The 23,463-nt window shown below is 42.2% G+C and overlaps 2 protein-coding genes across 6 annotated transcripts in view; both read right to left on the minus strand.

Moving 5' to 3' along the window:
* Window positions 1-174: 174 nt before the first annotated feature.
* LOC127907915 (putative nuclease HARBI1) lies at window positions 175-2,514 on the minus strand. Its single transcript, XM_052464452.1, has 3 exons — window positions 1,763-2,514; window positions 1,021-1,132; window positions 175-926 (listed from the first exon to the last, which is right to left on the minus strand). Exons 2-3 carry the CDS (start codon window positions 1,130-1,132, stop codon window positions 556-558), a joined length of 483 nt encoding a protein of 160 aa, XP_052320412.1. The 5' UTR covers window positions 1,763-2,514; the 3' UTR covers window positions 175-555.
* A 10,161-nt stretch (window positions 2,515-12,675) lies between these two features.
* Window positions 12,676-23,463, minus strand: part of LOC118395375 (SLAM family member 5-like) — a 261,843-nt gene continuing 251,055 nt past the window's right edge. For 2 of the 5 annotated variants that reach the window (XM_052464435.1, XM_035789131.1), the window contains exons 2-5: window positions 18,188-18,505; window positions 17,828-18,109; window positions 17,589-17,706; window positions 15,708-16,142 (exon numbers count right to left, since the gene is read on the minus strand). In XM_052464435.1, the coding sequence (XP_052320395.1) occupies window positions 16,073-16,142; window positions 17,589-17,706; window positions 17,828-18,109; window positions 18,188-18,505 (788 nt within the window). In that variant the 3' untranslated portion in view covers window positions 15,708-16,072. Of the gene's footprint in view, window positions 12,742-15,707; window positions 16,143-17,150; window positions 17,223-17,588; window positions 17,707-17,827; window positions 18,110-18,187; window positions 18,506-23,463 lie in introns of those variants that run through there. The other 3 variants (XM_035789132.1, XM_035789134.1, XR_008065530.1) reach the window with 3 other exon arrangements.

The following is a 23,463-nucleotide window of genomic DNA, read 5'->3' on the forward strand; positions in this document are numbered from 1 at the left end:
AATATTAAGTATCACATTGTCATAAGTATCAAAACTGTAAAAACAATATGTAGCTTTTCTGCAGAAAGAACCAGCCTCATAAATTTATGACTTTATCCTTTTTCTTCAGTGTGGCCCTAGTACTCTGTCATATAAACAAATACACATTCCATATGAATATAAAAACACAATGTGTAACATTATGTTCCTTTATTGAATAAGGACAAAACAAAGCAGGTAAACCATCAGCTCCTTTCGAAACTGAAGTCACAGTGACTCTACAAGATGGAAAGCACAGAATCCAAGCATATTATACAAAATGATACATACACATTCAAAGGTCTGTATATAACACACCCTGCATGTCTGCACACTAAAATAAATGCAGGACAAATCCATACACATCAACTGAACAGACAAATGAATGGATGCAGTAGCCTCCCTGCAGCCTTGTATTACACACAGTATACCGCACAAACATCATAAGAGGCCAAATTCGTAAAAAAACGAACCCAAAAAAACCCAAATTCCTCTGCCACCGCAGGACATATTTAACCAAAATTGAAAGCACACATACTAACTAAAATAATTCAACACATATTGGTCCCTCAGCAGCCGACCACTGTCATCATCAGGGAAGATTGCCGGATTGTCCCAGTCCATGGCTGGTGGCACTCTGGGGGCCCTCTCCTTCCTCAGGCAGGCCACATTGTGGAGGACAGCACAAGCCACAGTAATATCACATGCCCTAACAGGGCTGACCCTTAATTTGTGAAGGCAGTGAAAGCGTGCCTTCAGGAGGCCAAAGGTCATTTCAACTCTGGCCCTGGTCCTGGCATGGGCATGGTTGTAGGCCTGCTGTGCTTCCTGGGGGTCTGTGAAAGGTGTCAGGAGAAAAGGCTGGCAGCCATACCCCCTGTCTCCCAGCAACACACCAGAGAATTCACCTGTCAACACAAAATCTCATCATTACTACCTCATAAACACAGTGATATTCTTGACACAGCCATGATGGTTATAAATAGGGGTTGTGTGGCTTACCTTGTGATAGGCACTGATAGATTTCAGAGGCCCGAAAGATTCTGGAGTCATGGACTGAGCCAGGCCATTTTGCCACAACATTGCTGATCACACAGTCAGCATTGCAGACCATCTGAAATCATAAGATGAGGAATATTACACCAATCAATGCACATCACTGGCAGATTTTTTTTGCTTATTTTCCTAGGTAATTTTGCTCAAGAAAATATTCAAGATGTTTTTTAGATATTTTTTTTTACTGAAAACAAGACAAAAATACTAAGTAAGAAAGACATTTTTGCAGTGCAGTGAGCAACCGACCTTGGGTCCTTTGAAAGGCGCTATATAAATTAAAGTGATTATTATTATAGCTCATCTATTTATTCAATTAAATTTTATTTATATAGCACTTTTCGCAATTGTTTCATTCTGTCAAAGCAGCTTTACATTAATGAAAGCAGGAGAAACACAAAAAAACGGTGGACAACATAAGAAGCAGAGTACAACGGCTAAGATTAAACCGTACTGAGCGTAGTAACGTTAAATAATAATGTAAGGCTTTAATAATAATTTATCATAGCTTTATACAGTGTGATGGACTTACTTTACACAATTTCACTCATATCTGCAGTGCATTTCAATTAAAAATTTAACCGTTTCATAATTACAGTACAACTGCGTTTTTGGAGATGTGAATTAAATATTTGAATTGTAATTGTGATGTTTCAGCGGAGCGGTGAGTGTGTAATTGTGCACTACTTACGCATTCAGGCGGTCTGCAATACTTTGCCACGCTTTTTCTCTTTGCTTTATCACTGTGGCGGTGTTGCCTTTCTTCTTAATTATATATTTTACCTCCTCGTATGCCTCCATGAGGATTTGTGCTTCCGACGGGAAAAGTACGCGGCTCTAGTTGCCATGGTAAATCAGTTAATCTGTGATCTGTGGCGGGGTCTATTTGAGTGAGCCGTGAGCGCGCACCTATCCAGGATTGGTTTCACCCGGCTTAATGAATCCGTGTCTGCTCATCCTGGCTTGGTCTTTGTGCAACCAATTAAGCCTGGACGCACATGTTTTGGCTTCATTGAGCTCAGCTTAGTCATTTATCCCGGATGTCTTAATTCTACTTTTGTGCAACAGGCCCCTGATCTCATCACCAGCAGTGGTGTAGCTGCCAACCCTATCAGTAATCACATCATCACAGTCAACATCACAACACCCTGTGAAGATGGAGGACTTGGAGAAGACGTATGTGTGAGAAATCATATAATTCATTATTGCCATCAGCTCATTGGACTATAATACCCATTCCTCTTGAGATGGGGAGCGGTTATTACATTTGTTGTGTAGTGATGAACCAGTGTACTATAGGTTGTTAAAGACCACCTTCTAGTGGAGAAAATGTAGAATTTCACAGTGAACTGTTTGCACAATCTTGTATGGTATGGTACCTTATATGTTCTATTATGTGAGGTATATACACTGTGTGTACAAAACATTAGGAAAACCTGTTCTTTCCATGACATACACTGAACAGGTAAATCCCTTATTGATGTCATGGTCACCTGTTAAATCCACTTCAATCAGTGTAGATGAAGGGGAGGAGACAGGTTAAAGAAGGATTTTTAAGCCTTGAGACTATTGAGACATGGATTGTGTATGTGTGCTATTCAGAGAGTGAATGGGTAAGACTAAAGATTTTAAGTGCCTTTGAACAGGGTATAGCAGTAGGTGCCAGGTGCACTGCTTTGAGTGTGTCAAGAACTGCAATGTTGCTCGGTTTTTCACACTCATCACTCAAGAATGGTCCACCACGCAAAGGACATACAGCCAACTTGACACAATTGTGGGAAGCATTGGAGTCGACATGGGCCAGCATCCCTGTGGAACGCTTTCGACACCTTGTAGAGTCCATGCCCTGGCGAATTAAGGCTGTTCTGAGGGCGGGTGCAACTCAATATTAGGTAGCTATTCCTAATGTTTCATACACTCAGTACCTTCAGAAACTATTCATATCCATTGACTTATTCTACATTTTGTTGTATTACAGCCGAAATTACAAAAGGATTTAAATATATTTATCTATTTACAAAAGGATTTAAATATATTTATCTATTTATCTATCTATTATCTACACATAATACCCCATAATGACAAAGTGAAAATATGTTTTTAGAAATGTTTACACATTTATTGAAAATTAAATACAGAAATATCTTATTGACATATTCACACCTCTGAGTCAATACTTTGTAGAATCATATTTGGCAGCAATTACAGCTGTGTCTTTCTGGGTAAGTCTCTAAGAGCTTTGCAGACCTGGATTGTACAATATTTGCACATTATTATTATTCATCAAGCTCCTTCAAGTTAGTTGTTGATCATTGGCAGACAGACTTTTTCAAGTCCTGCTATATTTCGTATCCAATTTAAGTCAAAACTGTAGCTAGGCCACTCAGGAACATTCAATGTTGTCTTGGTAAGCAACTCCAGTGTATATTTGGCCTTTTGTTTTAGGTTATTTTCCTGTTGAAAGGTGAATTTGTCTCCCATTCTGTTGGAAATCAGACTGAACAAGGTTGTCCTCTAGGATTTTGGTTTTGCTTAGTTCTTACTGCTTAGTGGTCCTTCTGTAGCTCAGTTGGTAGAGCATGGCGCTTGTAACGCCAGGGTAGTGGGTTCGATTCCCGGGACCACCCATACGTAGAATGTATGCACACATGACTGTAAGTCGCTTTGGATAAAAGCGTCTGCTAAATGGCATATATTATATATATATTAGTTCTATTCTGTTTATTCCAAAAACAAACTTCTAAAACCTTGCCGATGACAAGCATACCCATAACATGATGTAGCCACCACCATGCTTGAAAATATGAAGAGTGGTATTTAGTGATTTATTGTGTTGGATTTGCCCCAAACACAACGCTTTGCATTCAGGTCATAAAGTTAATTTCTTTGCCACATTTTTTGCAATTTTACTTTAGTGCCTTATTGCGAACAGGATTCATGTTTTGGAATATTTTTATTCTGTACTGGCCTTCCTTTGTCATTTAGGTTAGTATTGTGGATTAACTACAATGTTGTTGATCCTTTAAATTCTGTAACTGTTTAAAGTCATCTTTCACCCTATGGTGAAATCCCTGAGGGGTTTCCTTCCTCTCTGGCAACTGAGTCAGGACGGACGTCTGTATCTTTGTAGTGACTGGGTGTATTGATACACCATCCAAAGTGTAATGAATAACTTCACCATGCTCATAGTGATACATTCAATGTTGTTTTTACCCATCTACCAATATGTGGCCTTCTTTGTGAGTTGTTAGAAAACCTCCCTGGACTTTGTGGTGTTTGAAATTCACTGCTCGACTGAGGGACCTTACAGATGTGTGGGGTACAGAGATGAGGTAGTGATTCCAAAATCATGTTAAACATCATTAATGCACATACTGTAGAGTCTGATGGATACTGGGTTCTAACTTCTAAACTTGGAATAGGGTTAATTATCAGGTATCCTATTGAAATATTGAGTGCTATTGTCTAGAGGGTCTACACCAGAAGTTAATGCTTATCTGTAGGAGGAATGTATATGGTGGGTGCAATTGAGCTTGGAATGTGCTGATTGCAGGGGAAATGATCACATGTGGCAGCACTGATAAGGGGAGAGAGCCGTGGATTAGTGATGAAGGGGGTCGAGGACAGGTCACGTTAAGGGAGAAGGACCAGTTTATTGCCTGCGCCACTTAATTTCCTGCCTGGCAACAGAGATTGTAGTGTTTGGAGATTCCACCCCAAATTGGGGTACATTTACCACCGCGATTGGAAATGTGTTTTTGTCGGTTCAGCTGTTCGTTCCTTTGGGATGAATAAACTTGGTTTAAGCTTTCCTAGTCTCAGTCGAGTTCTTGCTCTAATATTTAGAACCTAACAGTTGGGGCTGAGAGCAGGGTTCACCACGATTTGCAGTTGAACTAGAGATTTTGGATCAGTGAAACAGGAGCCGGCACCAGAGACAAGGTAGGCACAGTTCTGACACCTGTTATCACTAATTCTGACATCTTGGGGAGATCTGAACCAATTATAGAGTCTGAACCAATTATAGGATATGGACCTATAAAGCCTGAGCTTATTCAGCGATGAGGTATATGGTCCCGGAAGGTAATCCCAAACAGGTTGGTACCTGTATAGGGTAAGTCCTAGGGGGTACATCCAGAGTGGGTTAGTTAATGTGACTACTATAAAGTATAGGGTAAGTCCCGGAAGGTAAGCCCGAGCAGGCTGGTACCTGCAGAGGGTAAGTCCTAGGGGGTACATCCAGAGTGGGTTAGTTAATGTGACTACTATAAAGTATAGGGTAAGTCCCGGAAGGTAAGCCCGAGCAGGCTGGTACCTGCAGAGGGTAAGTCCTAGGGGGTAACTTTCGAATTGGTTGGTTCCTGTGAGTACTATAAGAATAGGGTGAGTCCTGGAAGATAAACCCGAGCAGTCTATACCTCCAAAGTCCTTCCGGGAGTTGGAGAGGGTGAAAGTCTCAGCTGCAGTGGCTGTGAGGCAGCATAGTGCCAGTGGATGGATAAAGAGTCTGGAGGAGAGCCTCATCCATGGTTAGAAACGCAAAAAGATAACATGATTAGAAGGATATGAGCAGTAGCAATAAGGAGATGGTTATGCCCTATTGGTGCGGTGAACCGTGACAGATTATGTGGAAATAGGAAGACAAGTGTGAATTATTTTGGTAATGTGTGTTATCAACAACAGTGATAGTGAACTTTGGACTATGGCGCCAGCAGAGATGGTCGCCTCGCGTTCTTAGGAAACTATGCAGTATTTTTTTTAAATGTATTATTTCTTACACCGTTACCCCAGGAAATCTGAAGTCTCATTACATACAGCTGGGAAGAACTATTGGGTATACAGTGGGGCAAAAAAAGTATTTAGTCAGCCACCAATTGTGCAAGTTCTGCCACTTAAAAAGATGAGAGGCCTGTAATTTTCATCATAAGTACACTTCAACTATGACAGACGAAATGAGGAAAAAAATTCACAAAATCACATTGTGTTGCCAGAAACAGTAGATTGATGGCAGCATTCATGCAAAACTGAAAGCCTATAACCACTGCTTTTAATCATGGCAAGGCGACCGGAAACATGACAGTATACAAACAGTATAGCTATTCCCTCCGCAAGGCAATCAAACAAGCTAAGTGTCAGTATAGAGACAAAGTAGAGTCACAATTCAACGGCTCAGACACGAGACGTATGTGGCAGGGTCTACAGTCAATCACGGATTACAAAAAGAAAACTATCTCTGTCGCGGACACCGATGTCTTGCTCCCAGAAAAAATAAACAACTTTGCTCGCTTTGAGGACAATACAGTGCCACTGACATGGTCCGCTACCCAAACCTACGGGATATCCTTGTCCAAGGCCAATGTGAGTAAAACATTTAAAAGTGTTAACACTCGCGAGGCTGCCGGCCCAGACGACATCCCTAGCTGCATCCTCAGAGCATATGCAGACCAGCTGGCTGGTGTGTTTACGGACAGATTCAATCAATCCCTATCCCAGTCTACTGTTCCCACATGCTTTAAGAGGGCCACCATTGTTCCTGTTCCCAAGAAAGCTAAGGGATCTGAGCTAAATGACTATCGCTTTGTAGCACTCACTTCCGTCATCATGAAGCGCTTTGAGAGGCCAGTCAAGGATCATATCACATATACCCAACCTGACACACTAGACCCACTCCAATTTGCTTACTGCCTCAATAGGTTCACAGACGACGCAATCACACTGCACACTGCCCTAACCCATTTGGACAAGAGGAATACCTATGTAAGAATGCTGTTCATCAATTACAGCTCAGAATTTGGTGGTGAGGTTAGGAAACAACATCTCCACCCCGCTGATCCTCAACACTGGGGCCCCACAAGGGTGTGTTCTCAGCCCTCTCCTGTACTCCCTGTTCACACATGACTGTGTGGCCATGCACGCCTCCAACTCAATCATCAAGTTTGCAGATGACACTACAGTGGTAGGCTTGATCACCATATCCTAAAATAACTTTTCAGATATTTTATCTGATCAATTAGTCTTCGAATTAATTAATTATTTACTTTACCTCACGTTAGTCTCATTCCAAACGTCGTAAATTGTTGGTTATCTGCACAAACCCAGTCTTCACTATGAGATCCATACATCAATTGTCTTAAATCATTTATTTATTACTAACTAAGTAATTCACAGAAATGCATAAACAAACAAATCAACTTGGTAAATGTGGTTACATGAAATGATAGGAGAATGTGCCCTGGTGGGCTGAACCGGCATGGCGGCTTGTTAGACAAAGGGGAAATGGGGGTTCGACCAAGAAGTCACTACAGAGTGATAATTATAACAATTAAAATGCTAATCCTTTACACATGAACGCTCACTCATTCAGGAACAATTGCAATCAATATATATATATTTACGCTCAGTGCGTCGTCTTGGTCACTGGTGAAAAGTCTTTCTTTTGTAGAATTGTCCGTCTCTCTCCCTCTCTCTCTGTGTCTTGGTTAGAGGGGATAGTTCAAAGTGACATTTGTTATAGAATGGATGTTTCGGCGGTTGTCGTTCTTCGCGTTCAATGATAACGAATTCCTAGAAGCAGACTAGTAATTAATATCAAAGACTTGTTCTTATTCTGTCGGTATCGATAGTCTAAGAGTTTAACGACGTGGTATGGTTAAAAGATTCAGCAATGGTCTGCAACCTTTGTACTCCCGTGATTGAGAGAAACATGGTCTCCTGATCATTTCTCAAAGTTTGGTTTTATTCGGAATGGCAGAACAGTGCTGTCCCAGGATGTCTGACCCTAACTGGGCTCAGGGGCGGCCCTCTGATTTAATTCAAATCCAATTCCCTTTTTGGGTTTTCCTTCATTAAACAGTCCAAAATCACATTGTAAAATTGTATAAACAGTATCATACTCACTCATTCATCTTATACAACAATTAGATGTAAACCTCATATCTGAGGCTATTATATAAACAGCGTTATGGTAATGTTTGGGAGGAGCAGACAGATTGTGGGAGGGCTGAGGGTCTGTGTGGGGTAACCAGAGATCTGTGTAGGTGTGTTGCATTGGCTAACTCAGCCAGGTGAAAGCTAGAAGATTGTACTTGGTATGAGTGGGGGGTAAACAAACTGTGTAGGGGGCTGAAATTTGTCTTGGCAAAGAGCTCATCAACTGCTTTAACGTTTAAATGATTAATTTGCCCTGTCCACAATCAGACATACAGTGCTGAATGTATCATAAATATAATATATGCATATAACTTTACCGGTACCTGACTCTCCCATTCACTTCATAAGTTAACCTGGTGTGTGTTGCAATACAATAAAAGTAGCATTGTAGCATGACTTGACATACAGTATAATTAACTTTTGTAAAGAAAGGTCAATCCCAAAATGTGTAATAATATATAAAGGTTTTAGCATTCATAACGATTGATGTGTTTACATTGAATAGGATATCAAGGTGTTTTGACACTTGAACAGGTGATTCTGGTGTATCTCTAGATCAGGGTTTCCCAAGCTCAGTCCTGGGGCCCCCTCTGGGGGTAGGTTTGTTTTTTTCCCCGAGCATGACACAAAAAAAACTCAAAACTTGCACCCAGGGGGAGGGGGCCCAGGACCGAGTTTGGGAAACCCAGATTGATAAATCCATCACCTGCAGTTTATCTATTGCATCATATTTTCAAACAGCCTATGAAATATAATGCATTAGATAGAAAGAAAAACTGCCTGAAGACCAGGTGTTAGGACAGGGTATCAGGCCAGGGTATCAGGCCAGAATATTATGTAGATTACAATGAAGGTTACTGAAGGGGTATTATGTAGATTACAGTGAAGGTTACATGAATGGTAATTCACGTGTCAAGACAAATGCAGTTAAAAAGAAAATGCTCTAAAAAGTGCAGCTGCTACATCTGTTCAATACTGTGGGGGAGTATTACGCTTGTTGCCTCTATCAGATCAGAGTAGCATGTCTCTTTCTGTGAGCATGGTGTGGTCCTGATGGAAATGTGTTGTATAGAACTTACTGTACAGACACCTCTTCTATACATCATTCTGTAAAGTTCTTTGAATAAAGCTGTGATGTTCCGATCTATCAAAAGAAGAGTAGAAATGGACACTCACAATGCAGGTATTTATGTTTTATGTCCCCAAAGGCAAAACATGATTAGATTTTACAACCAATGGTAGTGTTTTGGAAAAGGTAGGAAATGTTTGCTTGAACACAGGATGCAGGTCAAATAAAGTGGCTTATCTTCCAGGCAGAGTCATTACCCAGTCACTCTCTCTCTCTCACACACACACACACACACACACACACACACACACACACACACACACACACACACACACACACACACACACACACACACACACACACGAATAGCTTGGCTTATCTGATGCCAAGTACAGAGACACTAGTGACAAAAAGTCTGCAACCACAGAGATCAGTACTCTTAGTAACAAATGAGTCCTGAGTGTTTACAGAACCTGTCCAGGGGGGTGAGGGTTTGTATGTCTGTCAGGTAGTCGCATGCTTCTGCCAGTTAGTCGCACCTCACCTTAGTCCTATATTTACTTTCCTTTATCTGTCTTCATAGATTCATTTGAAAGAGTGCAAGTTGACATTGATTATGCATCGATAACTCCTAAAAAAACGAACAGATAACCAGGTTAGTAAAAATGTTACAGGGATATTGACAATAGAACAGCTTCAGCAGCCCCCATGTCTACAACTGTAGGCTTTAGCTCTGTGTCAGTGGGTTAATGTGGTCTTGAGTTGCACAGACCACCTGAGTTTGATACCAGGCCTGATGTCAATGGAACCAGTTTTTCCTATGTGATATGGTTGGGTTGCACAATGATAAATCACACAGCACATATAGTATATAGTAATACCTTTGTTCACCTGTGTCTTTTACAGTATTTGCAAAGTCTGTGGACTTTTAAAGTTAGGCTTCGTGGTTCCTCCCACTACCTTAGGAAAGATCCTAGATGTGTTGTGTTGACTGAGTTCCCTACTGCAGAACATTGAGAATAGACAGGAGAGCATCCGCCGTGGTCCTGCTCTCTTCCTCTGGCACAAAGTTTCTAATAAAGAAGCATAAAAACGTTTGATTTTTGTTGCTTTCCTGCCCCTTTAATCTCCCCTCTCTCTGTCCCTTCTTGCTCTGTCCTTTCCTCCCCTACCTCCCTCACACTCCGTGCCGAAGAGGAGCGAACATGTATACCAGAATTGGAGTCGCGTAGAGACAACCCTAACCTGACATCAGTTAATGATTCACTCCAGTTACATTGCATGGCTGCCAGCAGGGATGTTGAAGCAGAATGAAGGAGCAAAACTGAAGGAGTAAACTGTCATTCCTTGAATCCATAGCTGCCTCTATGAGTTTGAGAGTGGAAACATTTCTCCAGAGACATTTCTCCAGAAACACAACTCCATGTTGTGGTTTTAATGTAGCCTACTTCTAGGGTCAAATAGGAGAGACAACTGTAATTGGTTGGTGGATTCTCTATTCAGTGAGTTTAAGTGTGTGTGACCTTTTGTCCTGTCACTTTGCATGCCAGTTAGCTATAGATTTCAAATTTGATTTTTTTTAATTTAAAAATCCTATTCAATTTCAAGCGTTGTTTAGAAAGAACGTTGGCCTTCTCTTCAAATCCTTTTCCTCCATCTAGTGGTTGAATGTTTTTATACTTCAGTATACTGTACATAATGCACAGTGTTTCGCTCTGAGACAGTGTCCTGTGAATTGTGTATCTTAAATCATGTGCAACCAAAATGTTCTATGCCTTAGACTGTGGTCACACATTTTTGTGCCAATGTGCCATTATTATAACATTTGTCACGCCCTGACCGTAGAGCTTTTCATGTCTCTATTTTGGTTTGGTCAGGGTGTGATTTGGGTGGGATTTCTATGTTCTTTTTTCTATGTTTTTGTATTTCTTTGATTTGGCCGGGTAGGGTTCTCAATCAGGGACAGCTGTCTATCGTTGTCTCTGATTGGGAACCATACATTGGGAACCAACCATAATGTTTTTGTGGGTAGTTCATTTCTGTTTAGTACCTTACAGGACTGTTTGGGTTATGCTCTTTGTTAATTTTGTTATAGTGGTCAGTTTTAAATAAAGCATGAACACTTACCACTCTGCGCTTCGGTCTGATTCCTCTTCCTCATCTTCAGACGACGAATACCGTTACAACATTATTGTGAGTTAAAATTAAAACGTTTGTATAATTTGCCATGTCCATGCTATCACATTTGGTTGCAAAAATGAGAGCCTCATTTATCAGCTTGTGTATTTTATTTTCATTTTAATATTGTTAAATTACTGTATTGTTGTTTTTTGTATTGTAGTTTGTAATATGTTATGTACTGTTTAAAAAAAAAAATGTAAATGCGCAATCGTGACTGGACCCCAGGAAGAGTAGCAGTAGGTTGATATCAACAAACTATGTTGTATCGGACATTACAAACAACAATCATAGCTAATTAGAAAACAGTCATGTATTTAATTTATTATATTATTATTATTAATTTAAGAGAATTAACAAGGCAAACTTGGTGCCAATTGACTGGGTACGACGACATTCGATAGAAATAAAACAGTAAAAAGACATTTGAAAATAAGAGTAGCAAGGCTATATACAGACACCGGTTAGTCAGGCTTATTGAGGTAGTATGTACATGTGGGTATGGTTTAAGTGACTATGCATATATGATGAACAGAGAGTAGCAGTAGCGTAAAGAGGGGTTGGCGGGTGGTGGAACACAATGTAGATAGCCCGGTTAGCCAATGTGCGGGAGCACTGGTTGGTCGGGCCAATTGAGGTAGTAGGTACATGAATGTATAGTGAAAGTGACTATGCATATAAGATAAACCGAGAGTAGCAGCAGCGTAAAAGAGGGGTTGGGGGGCACACAATGCAAATAGTCCGGGTAACCAGTTGGTTACCTGTTCAGGAGTCTTATGGCTTGGGGGTAAAAACTGTTGAGAAGCCTTTTTGTCCTAGACTTGGCACTCCAGTACCGCTTGCCATGCGGTAGTAGAGAGAACAGTCTATGACTGGGGTGGCTGGGGTCTTTGACAACTTTCAGGGCCTTCCTCTGACACCGCCTGGTGGTTTCTCTACACCTGCAGGACTGAAGCATGAGAATCAGAACTGTCAGCCTTACAGACTGGCCTCAGTTTCTCTGGGACTGCTGTGTCTTCTGATACTGATCAGTCATAAGTCTCTCTGTACACTGAGTATTCAAAAATCACGGGTGGTAGGGTGTGAGTGTATGTTTGTGTGCGTTAGCGTCAGTGTGTGTGTAAAGAAACAAAATGATACATTTGTTCTCTGTTCCATCACAGATGATGATCACTACAATCAACTGTCCAGGACTCTCTCTAACGGCCAACCATACTTCAGAGAAGGAAGAACTAGTTACGAAAACCTGACTAAGGAGAGAGACCAGCTGGAGACTTCTTTCAACCAGTAACAGGCCTTTTTTTAAACACAATGACTAGAAACAGAGCCCAGCTACAAACCCGTTACAACACCTTGGCTGTAGAGAAACACCAGTTACAAAGGAAAATATCAGAGCTGTAAGCACGACGCTGGAGATGAGAAGCAGGCACAGGGAGTGAACATTTAATTAACCACGGACATGGAACAGGACAGCGTCTGGACAGGAACACAACCTTAATGCCGACACCGGGATCTAACCAAAGACGGCGACAGAGGGGCAATCAACAAATTTAAAGGAGTCCAGGTGAGTCCAATGATGCGCTGCTGCGCGTGATGGTGACCGGTGATGAAGCACAGGTGCGCGTAACAGTGGTGACAGGTGTACGAGGCGAAGGCAGTCTGGCGTCTTCGACCACCAGAGAGGAAGAGCATTGCCAACAAAGGGTATATAAAAGTATTGAGAAACTTGTTATTGACCAAATACTTATTTTCCACCATAATTTGCAAATAAATTCATAAAAAATCCTACAATGTGATTTTCTGGATTTTTTTCCCCCTCATTTTGTCTATCATAGTTGAAGTGTACCTATGATGAAAATCACAGGCCTCTCATCTTAAGTGGGAGAACTTGCACAATTGGTGGCTGACTAAATACTTTTTTGCCCCACTAAGTACTTTACACCACTGTCAAGAATGCATACATTTTTTTTTCTCCTAAATTAAAAACTCAACTGCAAAAGATGTAAATGTTTGACACAGCCGCAGGAAGTAGTTTGGGTGTGGTGTGATTTTTTTTTGCTGACGGCGAGGGATGTTTTTTTCGATCCGCTAATGCAGGACTATTAAAGGCCCAGTGCATTACTTTTTTCTTTCTGAATTTGCAGGACCCCTACTGGTTTTAGGCCTTGAGTAAGGTAGAACAAATGTTTCAGTGTCACATCCTCTGAGGAGACAGTCTTAATGTAGGTGGCAGGTGGGCTCAATTAGGCATTAGGTTACCCAGGTTACTAGTTTATTGACTCATAGGCCCAACAGCATATTATTGGGCTTGTACAGGCGCAACTTTTCAGTATTAGTTCTACAGGTGAATAGAAGCGAAGTCATGCACACCCTACCAACAATGTATTTGTCATCCAATAGTGAACTGTTTACATTTGTCTGAATATGTGACTGTCTCTGCTTGTGATCACTCGTTTCCTTTCCCATCAGTCTGTTACGTGTGGTCTGCCTTTTTCTGTCACGTCAGTGGCTTGACCACACTGACGAGCAGCCCCACAGTCTTCAGGCCCATGTGGTGAAATACATTTCCACTGCAATGAATACTTTTCACTGTAACGAACAGAATAGTTCTCAGTAATGCTAAAGGTCTACTCCTGACTCTCTTATTCTAACAGTTGTCAGATCAATGTAGACCTGATAGGGGTCTTTGGATTTCTAAAAGTGAAATTGCACTGGGAAAAGGAAGGCTTTTATACGTGGGTGGGTAAGGCCTAGGAGTGTAACGAGACTTTCCACTTTCTCTAAGCAAATGAACTATGCAAATTGGTGATGTGACGATGAACATTGTGGTGATAGCCTCCCTAGTGTTGCATGTTCTTCAGCACAAGGACGCTAGCCTCGAGTACATACTTCAGGCACTTGATAATAAAGGACGCATATGGTATAAGCCTAAATATCATTATGTATCTCACCCACACATACCAAAGTCCTGTTAATTTAGAATAAACATACTTCTCAGCACAGCCATAGGGATTATAATAGAGGATAGATAACACACAGACAGCGATTTGAGGAGGAAAAAAAGTTGCAACATTTGAGGGTGGTTTCTACAGCTGGCAATTGTAACAGTAAAACTGAGAATTGAAACAAAGCATTGGCTATGACATCAACTTGTAATTTAATTACAATTGTAAAACAGCAGTTACAGTATTTGTAATAATGGTTATTTTGAATACAGCAATTATAGTATAACTGCAAAATCACCAGAGTTGGGACATAATCACTACACCAGGGGTTAGGCAACCATGATCCTGGAGTGCCGCAGGCTATTCACGTTTTTGATTTAACACCTGTCCTTCCGGGTCGGTTATCACTGCTTTGGCTAAGACCCAGATGCAGATTAGCATGCATGACTTGTTGCACCACCAAATAACTTTGAAAATGGCCGCATTATCTTTTATCTTTTTCTCCTGGCTGAAGCCATTACTTTTTATAGTTTGTTTACATAAGGAAAGGCACATTTACAACTTTGATGAATTGAAAACAGTCATAATGCATCACCACGAGAAGTCGGGGTGCTAAGAGTGCTGCAGAAACCATAGACACATTTAAATAAATCCCCAAATGATATTACTCCTGCATGAGTGGTCAAAAATAGTCATCAGCACCTTCCTCAACATGCTATGCAGCACATCCGCCTCACTTTCAAAGAAATAAGTAGTACTGCTAGGTTTCACTGTCAAATGTAACAAACTACATTTTTTTAAATAAAATGTATACATTTGTTACAACAATATTTAAAGTATACTTTTTTTTTGCAAATGTATTTACAGGTACCTTAATTGCATAAGTATTCAGACCCTTTGCTATGAGACTTGAAATTGAGCTCAGGTGCATCCTGTTTTCATTGATCATCCTTTAGATGTTGCTACAACTTGATTGGAGTCCACCTGTGGTACATTCATATGATTGGACATGATTTGGAAAGGCACACACACACCTGTCTTTATATGATCCCATAGTTGACATTGCATGTCAAAGCAAAAACCAAACCAGGAGGTCGAAGCAATTGTCCATAGAGCTCCTAGACAGGATTGTCGGGGCACAGATTTGGGGAAGGGTGCAGCATTGAAGGTCCCCAAGAACACAGTGGCCTCAAGCATTCTTAAATGGAAAAAGTTTGGAACCACCAAGACTCTTCCTAGAGCTGGCCACCCCTCAACCTAAATGTTGAAAGGAAAACGTGTATCTATGGACCGTTTTGTTTCTAAAGCAGCCTAACAGCCATTGCTTCTAAGGAGTAGGTGGCTTTATCTCAAACACCTGTTATTTTTATATTATGTACACAGCTGCACTGGCAAGCTAAACGATGACCAGCTATAAAACGATACAGGGGAGGCACCTATATTTTAAACAACAGAACAGACAGTACTGAAAGGAAGCTTTGGCACAGCAGTAGCATAGCAAACACACTAGTGAATTGTATTAAAATATATTTTCCATTTAATTTAACTTATACATTGGGATTTGGGACAAAAGGCATTTAAAAGACGGATTATCCTGATCATGCTAAACTCAATGCATAATTATTGAATTGGTCTGTATCAGTGGATGTAACCGAGGCCCCTATTTGACAGAAGGTCTGTGAGAATGACCTACAAATGAAGCCTGAAATTATATCAGCACAACAGTTCCAGGGGATTTTTCTCCCATAACAACAGTGCCTCTAAAAGGTTGTTAGCATGAATATTTTTTTAACTTTCATTTTGTTTCAACGTCCTCTTTTATGCTCTACAGAATGTGAGTTATCATTTCGGCCTCTCATTGACTTCCCGTTTTTCTCCTTCATGCTTCACTCCAATTCTGGTATATCTGTTCTGTGTGACTCCAATTCCGGTATATCTGTTCGCTCCTCCTAGGCAGGGAGAGGGAGGTAGGGGAGGGAAGGACAGAGAGGGAGGTAGGGGAGGGAAGGACAGAGAGGGAGGTAGGGGAGGGAAGGACAGAGAGGGAGGTAGGGGAGGGAAGGACAGAGAGAGGAGAGATAAAAGGGGAGGGAAAACAAATAAAAGAGGATTGTATGCTTCTTTATTATAAACTTTGTGCCAGAGGAAGGAAACAGGACAAGCCTGACGATCTCTTGTCTACTCTCATTGTTCTGCAGTAGGGAACTCAACAGTCAACACAACACATCTAGAACCTTTCCTAAAACTAGTGGGAGGAACCACAAAGCCTAACTTTAAAAGTCCACAGACTTTGCAAATACTGTAAAAGACACAGGTGATCAAAGGAATTACTAATCAAGTCAAATGTTAATTGTCACATGTACTGAATACGACAGGTGTAGTAGACCTTACAGTGAAATACTTACTTACTGTACAAGCCCTTAACCAACAATGCAGTTAATACTTTTTTTTCTTAAAGTAAAAAAAAAAAGTTGCAAAAGATTAAAGAGCAGCAGTAAAATAACAATAGTGGGGCTATATACAGGGGGTACCGGTACAGAGTCAATGTGCGGGGGCACCGGTAAGTCGAGGATTGAGGTAGTATGTGTGTATATATACGTAGTTAAAGTGACTATGCATAGATAAACAGAGAGTAGTAGCAGCGTAAAAGGGGGGTGTTAATGCAAATAGTCTGGGTCGCCATTTGATTAGCTGTTCAGAAGTCTCATGGCTTGGGGGTAGAAGCTGTTAAGAAGTATTTTGGACCTAGAACTGGCACTCCAGTATGTGCTGTGTGGCTTCTCATTGTGCAACCAAACCATATCATAACGACATCAGGCCGGGTATCAACCTCCGGTGGTCTGTGCAACTCAAGACCACATATTAACCCACTGGCACAGAGCTAAAGCCTACAGTTGGTGACATGAGGGCTGATAAAGCTGCTGTATTGTCAATCAGCCTGTAGGTTTTTTACTAACCTGGTTATCTGTTCGTTTTTTTAGGAATTATCGTTGCATACTCAATGTCAACTTGCACTCTTTCGGATGAATCTATGAAGACACATAAAGGAAAGTAAATATAGGACTAAGATCAGGTGCGACTAACTGGCAGAAGCATGCGACTAACTGACAGACATACAAACGCCCACCCCCCTGGACAGGTTCTGTAAACACTCAGGACTTTTGTTACTATTGAGTACTGATCTCTGTGGTTGCAGTCATTTTGGTGTCAGATAAGCCAAGCTATTAAAGTAATCATTGTCAGAGAGTGTGTGTGCCTTCTGCTTTTTCAACATTTAGAGAAGTTGTCTGGGATAATGACACTGTCTGACCAAGCAGAGGAAGTGTGGAAGATTACACTTGATTTTACATGCATTTCACACCTTTTCCAAAAACACTACCCATGATTGTAAATACCTGCCTTGTGAGTGTTCATTTCCCCTCTTCCTTAGATAGATTGCAAGTCCAACCAGCCCAGAGGCAACCAAAATGCAGATTACAGCAATAACCATACCCAGAGTCATCCCATCACTGTCTGAAATAAAACACAAGGAAATTATTGTCCTTATTTTCCTAAGTGAATGAGTTCAACTACACTTCAGTTTGACTTGGTAAATGCTATTTTCTGGATGGTTTTAATTCAAAATGTCTCTTACCAGCATCATTAGGATGACCATCTTCACTGCAACATTTTGGGACAAGAACTGTCTCATTGCTGACAGGGTTGGAAGACACACAGCTGTAGGTGGAGTTGTAGTTCTTTACCTCTACCTCCAAACGGAGAGATAGATCGGTGGTGAGGTCAGGACTGCTGGTCTGGTTTAGTATTTCCTCTCCCCTGTACAGGGTCAAGGTCACCTCTTTTTCATTGTCCACAGAACACACCACACTACAGGAGCTGCTGTCACACTCTGTCACCTGAGGTTTGGAAACAACATCTGGAAGAAAAAAATAAATAAATTGAAATCAGAACCTATATTAAATGTTTTTGTAATATACAGAACACAAACACTTACTGTATACAGTGAGCTCAAATGTTGTTGTTTTTTTCTCTTCGTCTGTATTCTCCACAGTATAAACCCCAGCATCGTCTATCTGAAGGTCTGACAGAGTGAAGTATCTTGTAACATTGTTCAAGTGGAGGCGGTTTTCAAATCTCTTCTCAAGGGTGATGTTGCCTTCTTTACCAGGGTACACATTTGCAATACTGCCAAGGTCTCCATAAAGTAAATTGCCAGACTTGATCACCCTCTCTTGAAAAGAGAAAGACGGTCCCACGATGCCTTTCACCTGCTGAATCTCAGACTGGACTGTTTGCTGGGAAGCACAGAGAACTGTGGAAAGAGAGACTCAATTAATACAATGACTATTATTTACAGGCCTAATGTGATGGTTGGGGTCAGGAAATGATTGTTACGATTCGTGGTTGAATATTTTGTCAGAAATTAAGTTCACGTGGAAATGCATTCTGAGTGAGGAAAGTTCTTCTTCCCCAATTGATTGTTTTCCCCCCCCAAATAAAAGTCAAAGATATCACTGAAAAATCACGACTTTACAGGGATATTTCATTACCACCGATATCCGTAAATAAATAGACATGGAGGAGGCCGTAGGAGGGCAACAACCCAGCAGCAGGACCGCTACCTCCGCCTTTGTGCAAGGAGGAGCAGGAGGAGCACTGCCAGAGCCCTGCAAAATTACCTCCAGCAGGCCACAAATGTGAATGTGTCTGATCAAATGGTCAGAAACAGACTCCATCAGGGTGGTATGAGGGCCCGACGTCCACAGGTGGGGGTTGTGCTTTACAGCCCAACACCATGCAGGACGTTTGGCATTTGCCAGAGAACACCAAGATTGGCAAATTCGCCACTGGCGCCCTGTGCTCTTCACAGATGAAAGCAGGTTCACACTGAGCACGTGACAGAGTCTGGAGACGCTGTGGAGAATGTTCTGGTGCCTGCAACATCCTCCAGCATGACCGGTTTGGCAGTGGGTCAGTCATGGTGTGGGGTGGCATTTCTTTGGGGGGCCGCACAGCCCTCCATGTGCTCACCAGAGGTAGCCTGACTGCCATTAGGTACCGAGATGAGATCCTCTGACCCCTTGTGAGACCATATGCTGGTGCGGTTGGCCCTGGGTTCCTCCTAATGCAAGACAATGCTAGACCTCATGTGGCTGGAGTGTGTCAGCAGTTCCTGCAAGAGGAAGGCATTGATGCTATGGACTGGCCCGCCCGTTCCCCAGACCTGAATCCAATTGAGCACATCTGGGAAATAATGTCTCGCTCCATCCACCAACGCCACGTTGCACCACAGACTGTCCAGGAGTTGGCGGATGCTTTAGTCCAGGTCTGGGAGGAGATCCCTCAGGAGACCATCCGCCACCTCATCAGGAGCATGCCCATGCGTTGTAGGGAGATCATACAGGCACGTGGAGGCCACACACACACTACTGAGCCTCATTTTGACTTGTTTTAAGGACATTACATCCAAAGTTGGATCAGCCTGTAGTGTGGTTTTCCACTTTAATTTTGAGTGTCACTCCAAATCCAGACCTCCATGGGTCGATAAATTTGATTTCCATTGATCATTTTGGTGTGATTTTGTCAGCACATTCAATTATGTAAAGAAAAAAGTATTTCATAAGAACATATCATTCAGATTTAGGATGTGTTATTTTAGTGTTCCCTTTATTTTTTTGAGAAGTGTATTTCAGATCATCAGATCATTTCAAAACATCAGTTCTGAGTTATTGTTCCAAGTTCCAAGAGCAGCTGGTAAAATGATGAGCTCCTAATATCTAGTATTAGATATCATATTTCAAATTATTTTGAGGAAGAGTACATTTGAGAAAAACAAGAGAGTGAAAGATAAAGAAGGACTAAGAATACAACATCAGAAGACAACTTTTATCCAGATAAGTCAACTGGATAGCTAACAAGCTTACAGTTGCATACACATTTCTATGGAGTTGCTAAGAGTTTCTAGCTACTGGCTACCTGCTGTTAGCTTAAAAACCTAGCTAGCTAACACATAAAAAAGGACAATCAAAAAGGACAGGAGGAAGGACAGGAAAACTAGTACCTAAACTTACACAAGCAAGAGATAACTATTCAGACAGAAAACAAGCGAGGTAGGCTTTGCTTACATTCAAAAACATCTAGCTACATCTAGCCAAGTGCAAACCAGCTGTAACATATACTGTAAACAGCTGTAATAAACTAAGACGGAAGAAATCAAGGTTGATCTTCTCAAATTCTTGGCATGCAGCCCTGAGCAAGGCAATCAAACATCTTAAAATGTGTGGAAACACGACCATGAGACAATTGTATGTGGACACAACCCCAAAATGTAATATTAAAGAATATAATAACAGAACAGTAATGATCCGAGGTCTTATAGGCAGAAACTCAAACATGATGTACCAGTGATGAGAACCATTCAACACTGGTCCGACCAAACGGAAGCCACGCTTCAAGATCGTTTTGATCACGCTGACTGGAATATGTTCCGGTTAGCCTCAGAGAACAACATCGACCTATAAGCTGACTGAATGAGTGGGTTTATAAAGTGCATTGGAGATGTCGTACCCACTGTGACTATTAAAACCTACCCTAACCAGAAACCGTGGATGGATTCACTCAAAACTAAAAGCGCGATCCACCGCATATAACCAAGGAAAGAGATCTGGGAATATGACTTAATATAAACAGTGTAGTTATTCTCTCCACAATCAAACAAGAGAAATGCTGGTACAGGGAGAAGGTGGAGTCGCAATTCAACGGCTCAGACACGAGACGCATGTGGCAGGGTCTACAGGAAATCACAGACTGCAAAAAGAAAAACCAGCCACGTCACGGACACCGACTTCACGCTTCCAGACAAACTAAACACCTTCTTTGCAAGCTTTGAGGATAATACAGTGCCACTATTATGGCCCGCTAAACAAGGACTGCTCCCCCATCTCCTTCTCCGTGCCTGACGTAAGTAAAACTTTTAAACGTGTAAACCCTCGCAAGGCTGCTGGCCCAGACGACATCCCTAGCCGTGTCCTCAGAGCATGCCCAGACCAGCTGGCTGGTGTGTTTATGAACATATTCAATCGCTCCCTATCCCAGTCTGTTGATCCAAAATGCTTCAAGATGGCTATCATTGTTCCTGTACCCAAGAAGGCAAAGGTAACTGAACTAAATGACTACTGCCCCGTAGCACTCACTTCTGTCATCATGAAGTGCTAAGAGAGACTAGTCAAGGATCATATCACCTCCACCTTACCGGTCACCCAGGACCCACTTCAGTTTGCATACCGCCCCAACAAATCAAATCGTATTAGTCACATGCGCAGAATACGACAGTGAAATGCTTACTTATGAGCCCCTAACCAACAATGCAGTTTAAAAAAATAAGTATAAGAATAAGGGATAAATGTAACAAGTAATTAAAGAGCAGCAGTAAAATAACAATAGTGAGACTATATACGGGGGGTACAGAGTCAATGTGCGGGAAAACCGGTTAGTTGAGTTATTAAAGTGACTATGGATTGATAACAACAACAGAGAGTAGCAGTGGTGTAAAGAGAGCTAAAGGGGGGGAGGCAATGCAAATATTAGATGTTCAGGAGTCTTATGGCTTCGGGGTAGAAGCTGTTTAGAAGCCTCTTGGACCGAGACCTGATGCTCCGTTACCGCTTGCCATGTGGTAGCAGAGCGAACAGTCTACGACTAGGGTTGCTGGAGTCTTTGACAATTCTTAGGGCATTCCTCTGACAATGCCTGGTATAGAGGTCCTGGATGGCAGGAAGCTTGGCCCCAGTGATTTACTGGGCCGTTCCCACCACCCTCTGTAGTGCCTTGCAGTCGGAGGCAGAGCAGTTGCCATACCAGGCAGTGATGCAGCCAATCAGGATGCTCTCAATGGTGCAGCTGTAGAAACTATTGAGGATCTGATGACCCATGCCAAATATTTTCAGTCTCCTGAATGGGAATAGGTTTTTTCGTGCCCTCTTCACGACTGCCTTGCTGTGCTTTGACCATGTTAGTTTGTTGTCAACCTACTCCACTGCAGCCCTGCGATGAGAATGGGGGCATGCTCAGTCCTCTTTTTCCTGTAGTCTACAATCCTCTCCTTTGTCATGACAACATTGAGGGAGAGGTTGTTGTCCTGGCACCACGCGACCTCCTCCCTATAGGCTGTCGGTAATCAGGCCTACCACTGTTGTGTCATCTGAAAATGTAATGATGGTGTTGGAGTCGTGCCTGGCCGTGCAGTCATGAGTGAACAGGGAGTACAGGAGGGGACTGAGCATGCCCCTGTGTTGAGGATCAGCGTGGTGAATGTGTTGTTACCTACCCTTACCACTTGGGGCCGGCCCATCAGGAAGTCCAGGATCCAGTTGCAGAGGGAGGTGTTTAGTCCCAGGGTCCTTAGCTTATTGATGAGCTTTGAGGGCACTACAGTGTTGAACACTGAGCTGTCAATGAATAACATTCTCACATAGGTGTTCCTTTTGTCCAGGTGGAAAAGGGCAGTGTGGAGTGCAGTAGATATTTCATCATCTGTGGATCTGTTGGGGCAGTATGCACATTTGAGTGGGTCTAGGGTTTCTGAGATGGTGTTGATGTGAGCCATGACCAGCCTTTCAAAGCACTTCATGGCAACAGACGCGAGTGCTACGGGCTGGAAGTGATTTAGGTAGGTTACCCTTAGTGTTCTTGGCCACAGGCAGTATAGTGGTCTGCTTAAGACATGTTGGTATTAGTGTTCTTGGGCACAGGCAGTATAGTGGTCTGCTTAAAACATGTTGGTATTCCAACATGCTTCAAGAGGGCCACCATTGTTCCTGTTCCCAAGAAAGCTAAGGTAACTGAGCTAAACGACTTCCGCCCCGTAGCACTCACTTCCATCATCATGAAGTGCTTTGAGAGACTAGTCAAGGACCATATCACCTCCACCCTACCTGACACCGTAGACCCACTCCAATTTGCTTACCGCCCAAATAGGTCCACAGACGATGCAATCTCAACCACACTGCACACTGCCCTAACCCATCTGGACAAGAGGAATACCTATGTGAGAATGCTGTTCATCGACTACAACTCGGCATTTAACACCATAGTACCCTCCAAGCTCGTCATCAAGCTCGAGACCCTGGGTCTCGACCCCGCCCTGTGCAACTGTGTACTGGACTTCCTGACGGGCCGCCCCCCAGGTGGTGAGGGTAGGCAACAACATCTCCACCCCGCTGATCCTCAACACTGGGGCCCCACAAGGGTGCGTTCTGAGCCCTCTCCTGT

The sequence above is a fragment of the Oncorhynchus keta genome, chromosome 16 (genome assembly GCF_023373465.1).
Source record: "Oncorhynchus keta strain PuntledgeMale-10-30-2019 chromosome 16, Oket_V2, whole genome shotgun sequence".
Lineage (NCBI taxonomy): Eukaryota > Metazoa > Chordata > Actinopteri > Salmoniformes > Salmonidae > Oncorhynchus > Oncorhynchus keta.

Bases quoted from the DNA above. Each gene is read 5' to 3' on its own strand.
- LOC127907915 (XM_052464452.1), bottom strand. From the start codon at position 1,132: ATGGTCTGCAATGCTGACTGTGTGATCAGCAATGTTGTGGCAAAATGG. The intron at 927-1,020 runs GTAAGCCACACA...TTGTGTTGACAG, and splicing joins CTATCAGTGCCTATCACAAG to GTGAATTCTCTGGTGTGTTG.